The following is a 21572-nucleotide window of genomic DNA, read 5'->3' as shown; positions in this document are numbered from 1 at the left end:
GGTTAAAATCCCCGACCCGGCCGGGAATCGAACCCTGGACCCTCTGGACCGAAGGCCAGTACGCTGACCGTTCAGCCAACGAGTCAGACCTTGTGTGGAGTGAGGACATATGACACTATATAATAAAAATCTTCCGGGCTATTATGCCGTGGCCCTCTCCTCTCGCTTCTTCCAGACGTTTCGACTACTGCTGCAGTAGCCATCCTCTGTGGCAACGTGTAGATACGCTCTCCTGTATCTCGCTGGCGACTCCGGCCGTGAAAGCCTTCATACTTTAATGGCATATGACGTTGTTAATGGTGAATTGTTAGTCTAATGGCGAAGTTACCTTTGAAGAGATACACTGGCGTTATCGTACAAAAGTAGGCAACGTACCGAAACCGGGTTTTGCCTTCTTCGAATGAGGGAACCACAATATATCTAATTAGTCGCAATACATAATCATGCAGTGCACTTCCCCTTATAACACCACTTAAGAAAATTCTTGTCCACAGGTTTAGATAGCTAACGAACAGAATGTAATTATTTATTTATTTATTTATTTATTTATTTATTTCTTAATCACTTTACCGTCCAGGGTTGGTTTCTCGCTGGTACTCGGCGAGGAATCCCACCTCTACCGCCTCAAGAGCAGTATCCTGGAGCGTGAGAAATTTGGTCAGGGATGAAACTGGGAAGGAGGACCAGTACCTCGCCAAGGTGGCCTCACATTTCATGGTAAATAGGGGTATTGTGGGGGATTGGAAGGCTCGAATGGATAGACAAGGAAGAGGGAAGGAATAAACCGTGGCCTTAAGTTATGTACCATCCCGACATTCATTGTAGAAGAACTGGGACACCACAAAAACTACTTCGAGGATGGCTGAGGTGGAATTCTAACCCTTTCTAATCACTTGACCTCCCGAGGCTGAGTGGCTCCCGTTCCAGTCCTCGTACTACTTTTCAAATTTCGTGGCAGAGCCGAGAATCTAACCCGGACCTCCGGGGATGGCATCTAATCACACTAGCCACTGCACCACAGAGGCAGATCGCGTAAATATTAATAAATTGAATAGCCAGAGTTACTACTTGCAGGTAAAGAATTAGTCCTAGTTAGGCAGCCTGTCTAGGAGATGCCTAGCCCATGTGGTAAAAGCGTAGTACGTTGACTGGAAATATAATAATAATAATAATAATAATAATAATAATAATAATAATAATAATAATAATAATAATAATAATAATTTGACGTTCCGCTAAATTCTTTTACCGTTTTGGGAGATGCCAAGTTGCGGCAACCTTGTACCGCAGGATTTATTTTACGTGCCAGTAAATCTACTGACACGAGGGCGACGCACTTGACCACCTTCAGATACCACAGTTCTAAGCCGGGATCGAACCTGCCAAGTTGGGCTCATAAGGCCAGCGCTCTACCGTCCGAGCTACTAGCCCAGCTGTCTAAGTTGTGTGTGCTTGGAGATACATTTTATGTTGTAGATACTTTGGATGATGATGATGATGATTATTATTATTATTATTATTATTATTATTATTATTATTATTATTATTATTATTATTATTAGCTCCGTCTGTGGATCAGTGGTGGAGTCATCTTTCGAACCCCAAGATATTGGATTCAAATCCGTTAGAAGTAGTAGGATTACTGAGGGGACGAATATAGTCCTTTTGATACTCAATGTCAGCGTTTAAAATATCTCGGGTGATACAGTTGATGTTAACCGGAAAAAAATAATTAAAACTCAGCAATGGGTCACCCAGAAAGATTTCTTGTTTCTCTGCCATATGATCGTAAAAAATGGAAAGTCAAAATTGAAACACAGACAGCCGAAATGGCTTGTAATGAAAAATGTATGTACATGGTGACTAAGATCATACTATTATTATTATTATTATTATTATTATTATTATTATTATTATTATTATTATTATTATTATTATTATTATTATTATTACTGTATGTATAAAAAATTAAGAACCTAAGCTTGCTTGAATCAAAGTGCAGAATAAAATAACGAGCTCGATAGCTGTAGTCGCTGAAGTGCGGCCAGTATCCAGTAATCGGGAGATGGTGGGTTCGAGCCAACTGTCGGCAGCCCTGAAGATGGTTTTCCGTGGTTTCCCATTTTCACACTAGGAAAATGCCGGGGCTGTACCTTAATTAAGGCCACGGCCGCTTCCATCCAATTCCTAGGCCTATCCTATCCCATCGTCGCCATAAGACCTATCTGTGTCGGTGCGACGTAAAGCAAATAGCAGAATAAAATTGTCAGCACTAATTTATGAAAAGTATTTAAAGTAGTCATACAAGTCGTGGTGGAGCCTCCGTGGCTCAGGCAGCGGCCCTCACCGCTGTATTCCGTGGTTCATATCCCATGTGAGATTTGTGCTGGACAAAGCGGAGGCGGGACAGGATTTTCTCCGGATACTCCAGTTTGCCGTGTCACCTTCCAATCCAGCAACAGTCCCCAAAATCATTTAATTTCATCTGTCAGTCATTAATCTTTACCCCAGATAAATGCGACAGTCTTCGGCAGCCGGCACAATTCCTGTCCTCGCCGCTAGATGGGGCTTCATTGATTCCATTCTTAACCCGGTGGAAACTGGAACAACCCGTGGTGTGCAAAATACTTGTGACCACAAGACAAAAATCAGGAAGAACCACGGCTCTTCTCCTAGTTAAATCTAACGAACTGCTGAGAGAGATGAACTTTTGGAATGTTAGGGTCACTTCCTGCAATAACGTTTAGGTTTCAGAACTTACATAATAGCCTTGAATATGTATCATTGTTAAACAGTAAGTGAGTATGACTTGTGCTGTCGCAAAAGTTAGCTGGACTCGCTGGCCGTGGTTGGTCGCTAAACGGCATCCTTCACCTTTGACCCTTCCCATAAATGGTTCGACCGTGATGAAGCTGTCAGAATCTTTACAATCTCTGCATGTCACGACAAATATAACTCTTACTTATGTTATATAACACTAACATAGCGGTTACTTTTGAAGCCACACTGGATGTTAATTTTAATTTATAACTCCATATTATGAAGCCAACGGCCGTAGCCGTGTTGAAACACCAGATCCCGTGAGATCTCCGAAGTTAAGCAACATTGGGCGTGGTCAGGAGTTGGATGGGTTGCCACGCGCTGTTGGTGGGGGGTAAGGGAATGGAGGAGCGGAAAGGAACTGGCCACCCTACCGCACGTAAACTCCGGCTCAGGAACACCTCTGAGGAGGTTCGGACCTGCCTTCGGGCAGAATAACTCTTGCCTTACCTTACCATATTATGAAAATCAACGAAATTTGGTTAAGACCGGAACGGATTCAGTCAGTTTATTAGTAGATACTATGGAATAACGAAGCCTCCGTGGCTGAGGTGCAGCGCGTTGGCCTCTCACCGCTGGGTTCCGCGGTTCAAATCCCCGTCACTCCATGTCAGATTTGTGCTGGACAAAGCGGAGGCGGAACAGGTTTTCCTCAGGGTACTCCGGTTTTCTCTGTCATCTTTCATTCCAGCAACACTCTCCAATATCATTTCATTTCATCCGTCAGTCATTAATCATTGCCCAAGAGGAGTGCGACAGGCTTCGGCAGCCGGCACAGTTCCTATCATCCCCGCAAGATGGGGACTTCCTTCATTCCAACCCTGGCACAGTCACTGACTGGGAAACAGGTTGTATGTTTTCATTTTCACTATGGAATAATCTCAAGTAGCTGCAGTCGCTTAAGTGCGGCCAGTATCCATTATTCGGGAGATCGTGAGTTCGAGCCCCACTGTCGGCAGCTCTGAAGATTGTTTTCCGTGGTTTCCCATTTTCACACCAGGCAAATGCTGGGGCTGTACCTTAATTAAGGCCACGGCCGCTTCCTTCCCAGTCTTAGCCCTTTCCTGTCCCATTGTCGCCATAAGACCCATCTGTGTCGGTGCGACGTAAAGCCAATAGCAAAAAAAAAAAAATTCTCAAGTAGTTCTGATGTAGAATGATTTTCAATAGAAGTGTGAAGGTAATGATTCTTCGGTTTATGTAGGTAAGGTAAGGGTTATTCTGCCCGAAGGCAGGTCCGAACCTCCGCAGAGGTGTTCCTGAGCCGGAGTTTACGTACGGTAGGGTGGCCAGTTCCTTTCCGCTCCTCCATTCCCTTACCCCCCCCCCCACCAACAGCGCGTGGCAACCCATCCAACTTCTGACCACGCCCAATGTTGCTTAACTTCGGAGATCTCACGGGATCCGGTGTTTCAACACGGCTACGGCCGTTGGCTTCGGTTTATGTGAAGAAGTGTATTTCAACAGTTACGCCAGAATATTGTGAAAGGTGCTACTCATAGGGTCAGTTGTGAAGCACCTTACTCCTCATCTTGCCTGGCATACCTTATTTTGGTGCCCTCACTGGTATTTACGGTTTCCCTATAACAGCATAAACTTCAGAGGTGTTATTTGAAGATCCAACCAGCCTTCGGGCTAATGACCTAATAAACAGAGAGTCATAATTCTTCCGCTAAAAGCCCGTGTGTTAGTAAACACGAATAAATAACAAACAATGTCAAGCCTATGTATTATATCAAACAACTTAATGAGAATATGTGCATAAGCTTCTAACAGTGACAGTGACAAAGTAAGTTCGTAGTTTAAGCAGATTATACTCCACATGTAAGGGAAGCTCGTTGTAGCTAGTCAGCCGTACTATTTTTAACTTACAAATCTTTTTTTATATACCTATCATTTTGTTTACCAGTCAAGTAGTTTATTTACCGAGCGAGTTGACTATGCGGTTAGGGCCACGCAGCTGTGAGCTTGCATCCGGGAGATAATGGGTTCAAACCCCACTGTCGGCAGCCCTGAGAATGGTTTTCCGTGGTCTACCATTTTCACACCAGGCAAATGCTGGGGGCTGTACCTTAATTAAGGCCACGGCCGTTTCCTTCCCACTCCTAGGCCTTTCCAATCCCATCGTCGCCATAAGAACCGCCTGTGTCGGTGCGACGTAAAGTAACTTGCAAATATATAGGGATGCCAAGATGACGTGTAATTATTCTTGAAGGCACCCGTAGATTTGCTCATAAGATAGAGCTTCCACCGGGATGAATGTTAAGTGGGTACTCTGAGCGTCGACGAGGCAACCATGCTCTTTATAACACTAATTTGAGAGAAAAAATAGAAGGGAACCGACACTTCGAAAAATGTATATTCTCGGCCAAAGAAAGACAAGGGCCACAAAGGGCGTGAAAATGAAAGACCCCCTTCCCCTCTAATAGCGTCGGGGTCGGAAAAGAACAAGTGTTGACCAAGGGAGGCCGGATAGAATAAATGATAGTGAGGAGCCTGGCACAAGTAAATGGAAGCAATGCGAGGACTCAGCTAAAGGGCCCGTGGTCGCCAACCCATGCTCCCAAGTTGAGAGCACCTGGGGCCCCTTTTAGTAACCTCTTACGATAGGCAGGGGATACCGTGGGTGTTCTTCTACCAGCCCCACTGTGAAGTCCAGTTTTGAATTCTCAAATTGTAAGCAAGGAGATTTACAGTTTTACGTGGCTATTGCTATCATGAACGTCCGGTTAATATGGAATCCGAATCAGAGGTATGTGACTTCCGCCACGTGCACTGACCGGTATTCAAACTGCGACCGCCTTGGTGAGAAGCCAGGAGTGATGTCACTCAGCTACCACGCCCCTCGCTCTTAAATTGTCTTCATCGTGTCATTACTCATCGACAGTGCCTACAACCTCATTGACCTTCCTTTGTTCTATGCTATTTTTATTGTTACGTAAACTGTACGCTAGAGTCGTTCTCGGCTGAAATCCTTATGATGAGGGGTTAGCAGCAGGTGTAAGACGGCCATCCTCGCTGCAAACGCTCATTAGTATGTGGTACATGGTGAAAGAGGAACACGACCCGCATATTTACAGATTTATTTCCTTGATTCGTTCATCTCCTTTTAGGATCTCCCTCTTGACCTACTTCTCATTGGCAACGCTCCTGAGGATAATGAGTTCAGGTTAGGCTGAGGAGAATTTTTTTTTTTGCTAGTTGTTTTTTTACGTTGCACCGACACAGATAGGTCTTACGGCGACGATAGGACAGAAAAGGGCTAGGAGTGGGAAGGAAGCGGCCGTGGCCTTAATTAAGGTACAGCCCAAGCATTTGCCTGGTGTGAAAATGGGAAACCACGGAAAACCATTTTCAGGGCTGCCGACAGTGGGGTTCGAACCTACTATCTCCCGAATACTGGATACTGTTCGCACTTAAGCGACTGCAGCTATCGAGCACGGTGAAGAGGAGAATAAACTACCGTCTCTCTAAATATAATTTTTATCCAATTACCATAATTTCCTTCAAATTTCAATATTTTGAAACGTTACATCACGTTCACAAAAAAACATTTCCATTTAATATTTTAATATTCAGCATTCTCCACCGTACTGCACTAGAACATAATAAAATACAGTAGAATACACCCATCCCATATTTCCGGGTCTCCTAAAACTGGATAGAGAGTATTCATCTAATGAAATACATGTTTTTAATACAACCATTCGTTAATCCTTGTTACAATTCTTTTGTCTTTTCTTTCTTCATCAGTTTACCGTCCAGGGTTCGTTTCTCCCTCGGACTCAGCGAGGAAACCCACTTCTAACCCCTCAAGATCAGTGTCCTGGAGGGCGGGACATTTGGTCGGGGTGAAATTGGGGAGGATGACCAGTACCTCGCCCAGGCTGCCTCACCTGCTATGATGAACAGGGACCTTTTGGGGGATGGAAGAGTGAAATGGATAGAGAAGGGAGAAGGAAGGAAGCGGCCGTGGTCTTCAGTTAGGTACTGTCCCGGCATTTTCCTCGATGAGAAGTGGGGAAACCACGCAAATCCACTTCCAGGATGGCTGAAGTGGGAATCGAACGCCCCTCTACTCAGTTAACCTCCCACGGCTTAGTGGACCCCCATTCCAGTATTCGTATCATTTTTCAAATTCGGTGGAAGAGCCGGGAATAGTATCTGGGCCTCCGGGGTTGGCAGTTAAGCACACTAACCACTACACCACAGAGGCAGATTTTGTCTCTTACTACATCAATTATCATACTTAATTATAATATCCATTTTACAAATTGTCATGTATTGTATTTGCCCCGGGTCCTAAACAGTGTTACGTTATATTCTAGAAAAAAAATATGTTTGGTCAAATTACTAAAGTGAAAGCAAAGTCATCTCCGTACAGGCCATGAAGGCCCTTGGAGGGGTGGAAGGCAAAGGCTTCCACTATCCGCAACCTCGGCACTTGATGGGGTAGAGTGGTTAGCTCTACGCCCGGCCGCCTTTGCCCCCAGGAATTAACCTGTTACTCAATTTTGGTGTAGGCTGAGTGAACCTCAGGGCCATATGCACCTTCGGAAGTGTAAACCTCGTTTCTTAAATGTTACAACTTCCTGACGGGGATACGAACCCACGTTCTTCCGGGCGAACCGAGCACGCCTTTACTGCCTCGGCCAGGCAGCCCCTAATGGTAAAATTACTGCTTACTTTTTTCTCTTATCTCCTTTTTCCACTAATATTTTGAAATATAAAAAGAAATTGTTGTTCTTCCCGGAGTAATCCATTCCTTATTTAACATGTTTACGATGTATAAATTATTTCTCTCTTTCTAATCAAGCTTTATATTCAGTAACCGTATATTTAAACCTAGTTGCTTCAATCTCCCTACATACCCTGAGTTGATTTTCCCAATCCATTGTTTCTCCATAGAATAAACAACGATTTTCGGCAGGTTTCTCTCTTGAGTCTTATTCTTATATATACCCATTAGCCACCACTATTTGGCGGTGTTATGGCTACCGTAGAGGGATGTATTTTACTATTGTGTATTTCTGTGGTGGATGTGTGTATGTGCACAGGTGTGTATTGGGACAAATATAAACATCCAGTTCCCGAACCACAGAAGTTAGCCAGATGGGGATAAAGTACTAAATCTGGACGGGAATCGAATCCAGGACCGTAGGCCCCGATGCTGAACATTCGGGTAAGGAAACCGACCCTGTGCATTTTTTAAAATATATTGAGAAATATTTCATGTGCCCTCTCATTCTTTTTTTATTTTGAAACTAAAACTTTGCTTTACAATTAAATGTACCGTAAATTTTGAACACCGAGAGAGTTGGCCGTGCGTTTACGGGTGCCCAGCTGTGAGCTTGCATTCGGGAGATAGTGGGATCTAACTCCATTGTCTGCAGCCCTGAAGATGGTTTTCCGTGGTTTCCCATTTTCACACCAGGCAAATGCCGGGGCTGAACCTCTATTAAGGCCACGGTCGCTTCCTTCCTACTCCTAGCCCTTTCCTCTCCCATCGTCACCATAAAACCTATCTGTGTCGGTGCGACGTAAAGCCAATTAAAAATATTACACAACACAATGTTGAAAACAATCCAGGGATATCAGCTACGAATTTTAGGTAAATAAAATATAATAAAGGATGAGAATATACAGTTTATTTATTCCTAAAATTTAAAATCATGTTCTTAATCATCGTTATCTGGTCGACTAGATTAGCAGTTTGCCTTTTTCTACCACTACGAGCGCTGATGTGAGACAATGCGGAGTTTCACTTAAGCCCTGATAAACATATTCGGTGCGTACATTTTTCAAAAATAAAAAAACTCCTGAGGGTATTGAACCGAGGAACACATCACAGAGAATTATGTAAATAAGTTCCTTTGGCTGGGATTTAAATAAAAAAGAAAACGAGTAAAGAAACCAGCAATTTTTTAGGAAGTTGAATCAAAAAGGAAACGAGTAAAGAAACCAGCAATTTTAGGAAGTTGAATCAAAAATGAAACGAGTAAAGAAACCGGAAATTTTAGGAAATTGAATCAAAAAGGAAACGAGTAAAGAAACAAGCAATATTTTAGGAAGTTGAATCAAAAAAGAAATGAGTAAAGAAACCGGCAATTTTAGGAAGTTGAATGAAAAATGAAACGAGTAAAGAAACCGGAAATTTTAGGAAATTGAATCAAAAAGGAAACGAGTAAAGAAACAAGCAATATTTTAGGAAATTGAATCAAAAAGGAAATGAGTAAAGAAACCGGCAATTTTAGGAAGTTGAATCAAAAAAGAAATGAGTAAAGAAACCGGCAATTTTAGGAAGTTGAATCAAAAAAGAAATGAGTAAAGAAACCGGAAATTTTAGGAAGTTGAATCAAAAAGAAAACGAGTAAAGAAACCGGCAATTTTAGGAAGTTGAATGAAAAAGGAAATGAGTAAAGAAACCGGCAATTTTAGGAAGTTGAATCAAAAAAGAAATGAGTAAAGAAACCGGCAATTTTAGGAAGTTGAATCAAAAAGAAAACGAGTAAAGAAACCGGCAATTTTAGGAAGTTGAATGAAAAAGGAAATGAGTAAAGAAACCGGCAATTTTAGGAAGTTGAATCAAAAAGGAAATGAGTAAAGAAACCGGCAATTTTAGGAAGTTGAATCAAAAAAGAAATGAGTAAAGAAACCGGCAATTTTAGGAAGTTGAATCAAAAAGGAAACGAGTAAACAAGCAATATTTTAGGAAATTGAATCAAAAAGGAAATGAGTAAAGAAACCGGCAATTTTAGGAAGTTGAATGAAAAAGGAAATGAGTAAAGAAACCGGCAATTTTAGGAAGTTGAATCAAAAAGGAAATGAGTAAAGAAACCAGCAATTTTAGGAAGTTGAATCAAAAAGGAAACGAGTAAAGAAACCGGAAATTTTAGGAAGTTGAATCAAAAATGAAACGAGTAAAGAAACCGGAAATTTTAGGAAATTGAATCAAAAAGGAAACGAGTAAAGAAACAAGCAATATTTTAGGAAATTGAATCAAAAAGGAAATGAGTAAAGAAACCGGCAATTTTAGGAAGTTGAATGAAAAAGGAAATGAGTAAAGAAACCGGCAATTTTAGGAAGTTGAATCAAAAAGGAAATGAGTAAAGAAACCGGCAATTTTAGGAAGTTGAATGAAAAAGGAAATGAGTAAAGAAACCGGAAATTTTAGGAAGTTGAATCAAAAATGAAACGAGTAAAGAAACCGGAAATTTTAGGAAATTGAATCAAAAAGGAAACGAGTAAAGAAACAAGCAATATTTTAGGAAGTTGAATCAAAAAGGAAATGAGTAAAGAAACCGGCAATTTTAGGAAGTTGAATCAAAAAAGAAATGAGTAAAGAAACCGGCAATTTTAGGAAGTTGAATCTAAAAGAAAACGAGTAAAGAAACCGGCAATTTTAGGAAGTTGAATCAAAAAGGAAACGAGTAAAGAAACCGGCAATTTTAGGAAGTTGAGTCAAAATGGAAACGAGTAAAGAAACCGGCAATTTTGGGAAGTTGAATCAAAAAGGAAACGAGTAAAGAAACCGGCAATTTTGGGAAGTTGGATGAAAAAGGAAACGAGTAAAGAAACCAGCAATTTTACAGAGTTTTTCCGGAAGTGCATTTAGGCCGGAAGTGGTTTTCAAAAATTGTTTTTATTTTGATAGAGATATCCAAGACTCGCAATTTGAAACCTTTCCGAGACCTTTAGCCCTTCAACTTCCGGAACAATTGAGGAAATTGCTTTATTTTACGTTTTTTGCAGTATGTGAACCCCTACTTTGTCCGCTCAGAAATGTTTTCAACATTTTTAAAAATTGAACTTTGTAAAGTGGGAACTCTTAATTAATAAAAACACACTTTTCAAAATGTTTAATTTGCCTTTCAGTTCTTAAAACTTTTCAGCACCACAACCGTGCATTATGTATACAGTATTTTCATCTGTTCTTCCTTCCCTACATTGCCGGCTAGTGGGTGGTATTGTTCACCTTAGTCAGGGACAGTGCTTCAGGGAGTGTTCATTGTCTAATTCCATGATCTTTGGAGAACTCACACAGTCAAGATAAACCTTCCAGGTGGTCATGGCCTGTTACAACATAATCTAACTGGTAAGAGTCGAGGAATGTAAAGGAAACTAGTGATAGGATTAGATCATATTTGACGCCCTAAATTTCTTATGAATCATTCTGGTTATCCAAGATTTGAAATTGTTATTGTCTCAGCGTTTTATTGGAGAGAGATGAATATCTCAGCCAATCACGGATGGCTACACTTGTCTAGAATGAACCAGTCTAATTCACCTGGCAGTCCTCCTCTGCGAAGGTAGTTTATATCTATGTTCCCAATAGTTACTGAGACCACCCTTTCTGCTTTTGATGTTGGTCAGATGCTAAGTACTGAATTCTCTTCATTAATTGGGCATAAATATATCTCCTCTAAAGTCACAGAGTATCGCACCAAGTCCGTCAGGGTGAAAGGCCACTTGAAGCATCATGCCTCCCGCATTGCAAAACGAGACGATCTCACCAACCGAACTATTGTTTGCAAGGTCACCTGGAACATGACTCGTTAAAATATTCCAAATCTAGTCATAGATCGATGAATAATACATCAGTGTTACGTCATGGCCATCTCTTGCTGATGCTGAACCCTTTCTTATCGTCTGCATCGGTCAAGCTGGGCTGAATGGCTCAGACGGTTACGGATCCCAGGTTGCTAGGTTCTATCCTGGCTCAATCCGGTGGTATTTGAATGTGCTCAAATAGGTCAGCACCGTGTCAGTAGATATACCGGCAAGTAAAAGAACCCTTGCGCGACAAAATTGAGGTACCTCGGAGTCTCCAAAAAAACGTAAATGGTAGTGGGTTGTAAAATCAATAGCGTTATCATCGGTCAAATATAACACATGTAACAATTTTAAACATTGAGCTTAGGAAATCGTACTTTTACCTAGAGACGCAAATGTGATTTCTTAATTAGGAACAAAGTAGTATATCGTCGCTGCCGGGGCAAGACCTCCTATGTGAAATATTTTAGCTTATAACTTTGGCCGGTAAGGTTCTGTCATCTAAGGTGCAATATTGTCTGAACGTTGTCAAGGCATTCTCGCTCTTCATAATGTATGTGCTGCGGGTCAGTATATCTCCAAAAATATTATCACATAGGAGGTTTTGTCCCGGCAAAGACGATATACTTTGCTTTGAAAATTTTGAGAAGGAGATTGGTTGAATTTTATGAATTTTAATCTAGACCACAGCGCTTAATACAGTCTGGAGTTTAGTGACCTGAACCTGAATAGTACCTGTGTATAACCAATGGAATTCGTGAGCTATAAAGTTTTACTGCAGGCAGAGAGGCCATATTCTTCCAACTTGTTCACCAGCCACGACCAGTGTTGAGTTTCGTGAGAGACTATGCTATTAACATTTGTTTCGTTAGCGACTATAAATTCGAAATAATTAGTATTAATGTAAACCTAATCATTAATGAGAGGATAAAGAAGCATTTCATATAATAAGATAGATATTTTTTAATGGAAATTCAAATTATAGGAATTCCACGAAACATGTGGAACCCTTAAAGGCGTTGTATGTGTGTCCACCTCAAAGTCCAGTTTCCTTGTACGGAGTCGAAGATGAGGTGAGATGAAATTATAGGACATAATTTTACGGCTGAATGCCCTTCCTGACGCCAACCTCAGTTGAGGAGTTAATGAAGAGGAAATTGGGTAAACAGGTGGAAGCAATCGGCTGTGACTTATAAGTAGGAACTCTCCCGGAATGTTCTTGGGAGCGGAAATGAGAAACCGCAGAAAACCATTCTCAGGACAGCCGATGATGGGGTTCGAACTCACTCGCCTTCCGTATACTGAGCTTGGCTCCATAAAAGTAGCACGTTAGCACGCGCGGCTACTCCACATAGTGGAAAATTTATTCATAGTTGGGTAGCTATAAATTATATTATATTCAGATAGATCTAAATTTTATTTTTAAAATGTGTTGAATCGTTTTCCTTAAACATTAATTAATTTTGGTTTCTTTTTCAAAACAAAATGAAACATGGCTATAAACCTGTCACATTTTGTTCCCCTCCGTAAAATACAAATTCTGGCTGAAAAATCTAAGTAATACGACTACGAATATCGCCATGCTCACAACGTGGTTCTTCAATATGTGCAAGTCATTTTGCTAGGCAGCAGTCGTTCTGGCATGCCAAGGATTTTGTTGTATATGACCTACGGCTTGATTTCGTTATAATTTGAAACATTTCATTGCAACGTCTTAGAAACTCTGCGGGAAAAGCTGAGAATACTTCAAGATTTATAGTAAAAGCGATAAATTCGAATTTTTGCCTATAAACTTCTTCCTCTATATACGTACGATATTTAATACTGAATTACATCTCAGTGGTAAAGTAAATCCCGAGTCGGTGTAGCTCTTTTCAGGTCCAGCCTCAATGCGACCACTTTAACAGCCAGTTTTAAAACTCTGACAGTACCGGGAATTGAAACCGGGCCACCGAGGACGCCAGCTAACCGTTACGCTACACAGGCGGCAAAGGCTTTCTCCCTGAAATAAGTGGGTCGAATATTTCCACTTTTGGAGAGGCACATGACCCTCAGGTTCCACTCAGCCCACACCACAATGAGTATCCGGTTAATTCCTGAGGGCAAAGGCAAAAGCTAACCACCCTATCCGATTTGATGCTGACGTTAAAACCAAACCCCATGGCACTACAGCCCTTGAAGGGCCTTGGCCTGCCAAGCGACCGCTGCTCAGCCCCAAGGCCTGCAGATTACGAGGTGTCGTGTGGTCAGCACGACGGATCCTCTCGGCCGTTATTCTTGGCTTTCTAGACCGGGGCCGCTATCTCACCGTCAGATAGCTCCTCAATTCTAATCACGTAGGCTGAGTGGACCTCGAACCAGCCCTCAGGTCCAGGTAAAAATCCCTGCTTTGATACACTGCATTGATGAAGTAGTGAAAGATTTCCCTTAGACTGTAGAGCAAAAGAGAATAGGTACTTACTTGAAAATACTAAAAAGCAAAGCATGAAGGCTGAGAGATGATACTGATCGTATGCGATTCTGCTCAAAACAGACACAGGGTGTTTCATCATGGGAGCATGGGTTGGTGACCACGGGTCCTCTAGCTCAGTCTGGCATTGATTTCAGTCACATGCCAGGCTCCTCAACTTCATATTCTCTATCCGACCTCCCACCGTCAACTTTTGTTCAACAACTTGTTTTACGTCGCACCAACACGGATAGGTCTTATGGGGACGATGGAGTGGCAAAGGCGTAGGAGTGGGAAGGAAACAGCCGTGGCCTTAATTAAGGCCTGGTATGAAAATGAGAGACCACGGAAAACCATATTCAGGGCTGCCGAGAGCGAGATTCTAACCCACTCTCTTCTGGATGCACGCTCACAGCTGCGCGCCCCTAACCGCACGGCGAATTCATCCGGAGGTCCTTCCATTTTCCTCTTTATTAGTGGTAATAGTGAATGGTTTCTCAGTTGTACTTCCTTCTAAAACTACAATCAGCAGCACTATTGCCACCACTTCTCAGATATTGAAGTAATTCCACTATGAACCAGCTTTCATAGCCTTCTCACAGACTACGTCAAACTTTTCACATTGAGTTTCTACAGGACAATTTGGGCAATGGTACAGATGCTCCAGATCTCGAAGAGGACCGGAGTCGCAGGCTTCATTGTGTATATCCCCACATTTTTTAGGATGGACCTATTTCCTACCATATATTTTCCTAACCCATCAAACGTTCTCCATTTGGCCATGCTTGCCAGGCTTCAGTTAGAGTCCCATCTGTTAGCTTATTTCAGTCTGCTAGTGTCGCAAATTGCTGCCACTACTGGTTCCTGAGAGCGCATAGTTCAGCAGTTGCAGGCTTCATTGTTGTTCATGAAACTCTTCAATGACCTGAGACGTTGTCGTGCAGCGCACAGGATGGCGATTGTCCACGTACCTTTTGGTTCATTTGCATAGGAGACTAGTCTGAGGAATCCAGAGGCGAGATAATACGTTTCATTCATAGGAATGCATGGAGTTGAAGGCCCCTAGAGGAGTAGAAAAAGGTTCCGCTACCTGTAACCTCAGAACTAAGATAGAATGGTTATTTCCTATGACCAACCAACTTTTTGACAGTAATTAACCTAGGGTACATTTTTAATGTAGGCTGAGAGAACCTCGAGGCAATAAGTTACGCCTATCCATAAGCGCAATTCTCGTATCTAACGTTTCTTTCTAGCGAGGAATAGAACCCACATCCTTACATACTAACTGGTCAATTCTTCACTTTTCAGTCACGCAGTCCGATACTAGAGAATAGCCAATGAGTAGATAAGAGTTCGTGGTAACTGGACATTTCGGAGATATAAAAAAACGGGGAAGATTAATTCACAATGTACAGTGTAAATTTCATACTCTGATATCCCCATTATGCTCCTTTCCTCTATCTGGGTGGCCTTTGTTCAGAGACTGGATCGGTAACGGTAGGAAACTTTCATTTCTTGCCAATGGACATCGTTGATACATACCGACGTTGAATGGACTGACTTAGCGTTTCTCGCTTACCACTTGAAACTAGCTGGAAGATCGATAGGATAACAATGTATTTCTAGTTTCATTCCTTTTAACAACTAAGCACTTTGCTCTGAAAGTGCAATGACTGCAGAAGATGAGTAGGAAAGTAAAAGTCTTCGTCAGAGAAAGTGCACACATTTCGACGCGTTCCATCAGGAAGTATCCCTCCAGAAATCTAAGCATTAAATTAAACATGGAAGTAAAGTGTTTACCACACGGAAGTATATGAAGGAACATCATATCTACCATTAAGTGAGAATTAATTTGTGATATGTACTTGAATTATTTTTTCTTCAACCTCTATAATCATGTTTTTACTACACAACCTATATTTTTTCATAAACTGTGATACAGCACACATAATTATTCTTAATATGATCACTCTTTTCCTTCTACTACCATATCTTCAGCACCTTGATGGAGTTCTGGGATGCTAACTGTGTCACACTTACAAATTTAGCTCTGTTTCACGGATGACTGCAAATATATCTAATTTATTTTTATACTTCTGTAACATTTATAGAGTTTTATTTTTTGTTTGCGAAAGGTTACTTAATATATCTAGAAAATACCACAATTACTGGTCTCCCATGTCGAGTATAATAACAGTATTCACCATTTACACGCCGAGGTGAGGGTCGAGTTAAATTGATTATTGACATTAAGTGGCCTGGAAAATGTCAGACGGTTGCGGCAGAAGATACCTGAGTGCATTTGTAGATGGTCCGTGACATTTACAGAGTGCAACCACTTATAAGGAGCCACCCACTCTGGGACCTGAGAGTTTACTCGTTATGATCTAGCAGCCAGAGTATTGTGGACTCGTGGACATTATATTCAGACTGTACAGGGTATTTCCGTAACTTTCAAGGCTGATGAAGAAGGGTGCATGTATCAATTTGAGATAGGGAACCTCGGTGTGGGAACAATTCAGTCGTACGTTGTACACCAAATCCATCTTTCTAAGGTTGCAGCAGTAGGTGCGCATAGGAACCAGTGAATTTTTATGCGTGCTTCATGAGGTGTTCGGAGGGACACACTACGAACTCATGGCAGATGACGTGAGCTGTAAACCTGAGCAATGCAGTACGGAGTGTGATATTTATCGGACGTGGATAGGCCCACAATTTTGAACAACCGTTATACAAATCTCCGTAGCATGTCTACGTAATGCACGTTAATAAAGGTATTACGTTAAGTTCATGGACTGGCTGCCTGGTGTCGCTGTGGTGCACTACAGCGGAGAGTTTGCACCACAGATTATTACCGCGACAGTTCTCCATTAGTCCCAGCAAGAGGCAGTGTGTGCATACAGTATAAGCAGAACTAAGCTCTCTGTTAAGAAGGGTAGTTATATGTCAGCGACGGAACTTGAGAATGTCGTAGTTTGAGCATCGGGAAAATTATAAGTTCTGCCAAAAATCAGGCAAATCCGCCAGCGAAACGTTTAAGATGATCAAGTCGAAATCGCCCGGATCACCATGACGGATGAAAGAAGCGAAAGCGCAGGTCAAAAGACTATGTGATCCTCGAAATGTTAGCTCCAGTCCACGAACATATTGATTGTAGTGTGTACCACACAGGTGTACGCTGTGTTGCCTACACTGTAGGCGCCAGTCTAAGAAGTTATTGACTGTAGTACACGAGTGTACACTGTGTTGGCTACACTGCAGGCGCCAGTCCAAGAAGTTATTGACTGTACTATACGAGTGTACGCCGTGTTGCCTACACTGTAGGAGCCTGTCAAAGAAGTTATTGACTGTAGTACACGAGTGTACGCCGTGTTGCCTATACTGTAGGCGCCAGTATATGAACTGACTGACTTATTGACTGTAGTAGTATTTCAAGAAAATAAAGGTAGTGAATCTCCATATAAAGATTTATAATTTGATCCCACATTCATAGCTATCCCAAAATAAATCTGAATTATACCCGGCTACTGGGCTTTCGGGCCTGGGCCCCTTATCACAAATTGACACATGTGGTCCTATGCAAGAGCCCTGAAAGTCTGTATCATCATCACGGAAACACCCCGTATTTTTATTATAAACTGTTATGTCTTTCAGTGTTCAATCTGCAAATCTCCATAAATTAACAAAGTGTCTCCACATTCCTCTGTTTATAACTAGCTCTGTGGTCTCGTTTAGTTCCACAACTTTTATCATTAAAAGCTGAATTCAACCAACGTTAAGTTGGCCTTCCCGTGCTTCTCTTTCCTTCCAAAACCAAGCACAATATTCTCCTAGATAATTCAGCCCACTCAATTCACCTCACATGACACCACCACCGAAAATCCAGTTTATACATTCCAAGTGCCCTCCTAACATTATTCTCACCTGCTTGTAAAGTTCCTGCAATTTCCCCGTTAACGCCCGGCACGCTTTTGAAGGCCGTACTACAGTCCACCTCGAGTCTGTCATTTACGAGGCAAGCTTGTTATTGGTCAACAATCTAGTCATCCCCCACCTACCACCACTCCCATTAGGCCGTATATAAGTCATCTGCTATTGTCAACAGGTGACCGGTCGGTGGTTCTGCTTACAGTTTGAGTTGCCATTCTTTAACGAGAAAATTATGAGAAATATACCAGCCATTGTTCTTGCGATCATTCTCGCTCCATTCACTGCCGCTATCATACAAAATTGAAGCGTGTTAGACATATCCTTAGAAATAAAAATCTACGTAAGTTTCACTGTAATTAAACAATGAGTGTGAATTTGAAAAATGGGAATGACAGAGTAGATAAATGTGTAATGAACCGAGAAACAAAATTGTCCATACAAGTACAATGCTGGTACCTCGATACGCATTCTACCCGTCTTATTTTATGGAGGAAATGAAACAACTGATGCCGTTACCAAGGATTCGTAGCTTATTATATCATCGAGATCTCCATAAAATGGTTTTAAATTAAACTAAAGTTAAAACATTCGTTTTACTTCTTCCAGTTCTTTCATAATAATAATTTGAGGATAAAACATGTCCATGAATTTATTTGTATATTGAGTTGATGACTTAGATAATAGATATTTCACTTTGACTCAGCTAACAACTGATAGCATGTAACTACAGACGTTTTTCGGAACACTTCAACTATCATACGAAATTTTATATTTATACGATTTAAACTGCTTGAATATTTTAAATATACAATGGGTTATTATAATCATAATAATGAAATTCAAGTTTATTCTTCAACATTCTGAAAGGAAAATACTTCAAGTGAATGAGTGTAATCTACGGAAGAAAACGTAAATCAAAGCCGCGGAAGCAGTAATCGTTTCCAATAACAGAAATAAATTTAGTAACGAAATGCACTCGAATATTTTTTTAATTAAAGTTTGAAATAATGGAAATTGATTCATGTAATTGTGCATTATTCATTACAGAATTCGCTATTTTACACATGATGACACGGAAACAACGCTAGATGCAATACTTTTGTAACTTGCAAATGATTTCCCCTAGAAATATTTTTTCTGTTGGAACATTGAAATGCACGCTGTTACTAATTACCTCTGTTTTCTTCCTTTACAGATGCCGCCACGATGGGTCTGGCGTCTAACATTCGTGTGTATCGCTGTTTTACTCCTATCAGAAGTTGCTTCAACGGCACAAAGTGAGTTATAACTGGTATTTGCATTTTAAAAGTAATTGAAAGTGTATTAAATGTTTTACCTGTCAAACTGGAACAAAATTTACTATTTCAAAATATTGCACTATGGAGAATACATTTGAAATACTGCAATTTTGAGAATTATTCAAAATGTGCCCTTACTGATAATTTTGAAAGTTTATAGCTGTTGGGATTTACAGTCTATCAAAACTAAAATATAATAAATTTAAAAAATAATTAATGGAAATTCGAAGTTCCCAATGAGGAAATTGGATCCATTTCCCACAAATAGAGCATTTCAAAAATAATAATCTACAATAACTTAATTTCAACAGACTGAAAGTTGACTGAGTCGAAACCAAAAATTAATCGCTTCAAATACGACCAAATTATTTTGAAATTTTTAAAAATATTTCTCAACTAGGCCAAGTGTTTCTATTTCACTGAAACGTTTACATTTCCTGTTTTGCAAACTGATCGTGTCCGTTTATGTAAAAACTTTGTATATCTCATGCCACGTTTGACCAGTTAAACTCGAATAGTTGTCTTATGTTAGTAATGTAGGGAATGCTATGGTTTAAACTATTTACAAAAGCAGAGACGTGTACCCGTTTAATGGCAAAATATAGATAAATTTCCGTATTTCAACTGCTCATGAAATCTCTGTGAAAATGTGCTTAGTCCTTATAGATAGTAGTCTTATTCGGAAACTTGAAATATTTCAGTTGATCACCGTTTATTTTTGTTAGGAAAAATTTATTTATTGATTGTCCCAGTTGATAGATAAAATAATACTAAAAGATATCCTTGTGGAAATGTGACATGTTGGCTGCATTTGTCAAATTTCTGGGATAAATGTACCGATATCAGCCTCCTCTCGTCTGAAAGATTCATATTAATATTTCAATGCTTATAACCGCTCGTAAATACAAACACATTATGGAGTCAGGTGGATTTCAATATCCGTCGAACATTCTCAATGAATATCACATTTTTCCCGCCTGGCAAATAATGTATATTTTACTCAGAATTTTGAGCATTTCTTTCTAATTCCAACTCTCATTAATGTCGAATATACACAGTATAACTACTGAATTCTTTAGACAGATTTTAAAAATCCACAGACTCTTTCCAGTCATTTGACCTCGTTAGGAAAGAATGAATGAAACTCTTATCTAGCGGAGAGCATAGGAACACTGTCGACTGCCGAAGACTGTCGCACTCCTCTAGGGCAATGATTAATGACTGACAGATGAAATGAAATGATACTGAAGAGTATTCATGTAATTAAAGATGACAGGGAAAACCGCATTACCCTGGGAAAGACTTGTTCCGCTTCCGCTATGTCAAGCAAAAATCTCACATGGAGTGTCTTTAGAAAGATCTCGTGGTAAAATGTACTGTACATGGATTTCATGACCATGGTCGTACGTAAAAGCTCATAAATAGAAAGAGCACCTACAGAAATGGCACTGTAGGTGCATTTACAGCCGCTTCACTCTACAGCAATTAGTAGTCATATTACAAGTAATATGAAACACCACTCTGCAATAAATACTAACTAATCGTCTTCTAAGTAATGACAGCTCACGCTAATAACAGAGTATATGAGCAATGTAGAACTTCCGTGAGGTATGAAATGAATCACTTGTGGTCACGGAAATAACTGAACCAGGATGTCCGTGTGGCCTTCAAAGGCTCCACAATCACCAAATGATCATTAACCAAGAACCGGAATGTTGCAGTTTTAAGAGTCTGTCCATCAGTTTTTTTCAATAATTATTATAATTACTAATAGATACATACATATCCACAAAGGACTGTTTTACCTTTCAGTGTTCAGTCTGCAAGGTTATGTGCATGAAACTAAACGCCTTCATCTTCCTCTACTTGCAACTAGTTCAGCGACCTCGTTTCGTTTCACACCACTTACGTTCAAGTCACTAAAAACTGATTCTAACTATCGTCACTTTGGTTTTTATGTGCTTATCCTAGGCAATCTATTGTCTTTCATTCATTCAAGACGGTTCATACGTACAATTGTGTCCATCGAGTTTTTCCCAACTTAGGCTTCATTTCTCCATTACGAGTGTAAGACCAGCGGCCTGCTTAACAGGTTCTTGATTCACGCTTTAGTGTCTTCAGTTGTTATTATTAATAAAATGGATATGTTTTGGGATGGAGGTCTATCTCGAAATAGTGTAAGTAATTTAGCGTGGACAGTTTTCGTGGGCAAAACGCCGACACCGCCGTAACCAGGCAACCAGTGGACGTCATAACGTCATATGGATGGAAGAACGACGCAATTTTGGTGGACATAAAGGCATTTTTGGACGGTGTTCATGTTGGACGTATTAGCCTTAAAATGATAGGCTGTAAACAAAGAAATAGCGAATAATTTTAGCGAATACTTAACTAAAATTATACTGCGGAAGAAAGAGCAAATTTCGTCTTCTAACCTAAAAACATATCCATAATAATAATTTCGTGTGTCTATTTCTAGCTGAGTGCAGCCCTTGTAAGGCAGACCCTCCGATGAGTGTGGG

General features: G+C 40.7%; 1 protein-coding gene across 1 annotated transcript in view; it reads left to right on the top strand.

The window, feature by feature from the left end:
- Cht7 (chitinase 7) overlaps nt 1-21572 on the top strand; it is a 340104-nt gene that overhangs the window by 212647 nt on the left and 105885 nt on the right. The window contains exon 2 of the mRNA XM_067150566.2: nt 18948-19029. Coding sequence (XP_067006667.2) covers nt 18948-19029 — 82 coding nt within the window. The remainder of the gene's footprint in view (nt 1-18947; nt 19030-21572) is intronic.

The sequence above is a fragment of the Anabrus simplex genome, chromosome 6, assembly GCF_040414725.1.
Source record: "Anabrus simplex isolate iqAnaSimp1 chromosome 6, ASM4041472v1, whole genome shotgun sequence".
NCBI classification, from domain to species: Eukaryota; Metazoa; Arthropoda; class Insecta; order Orthoptera; family Tettigoniidae; genus Anabrus; species Anabrus simplex.
The sequence above is the reverse complement of the archived record's forward strand: the minus strand, read 5'-3'. Positions and strand labels throughout refer to the sequence as shown.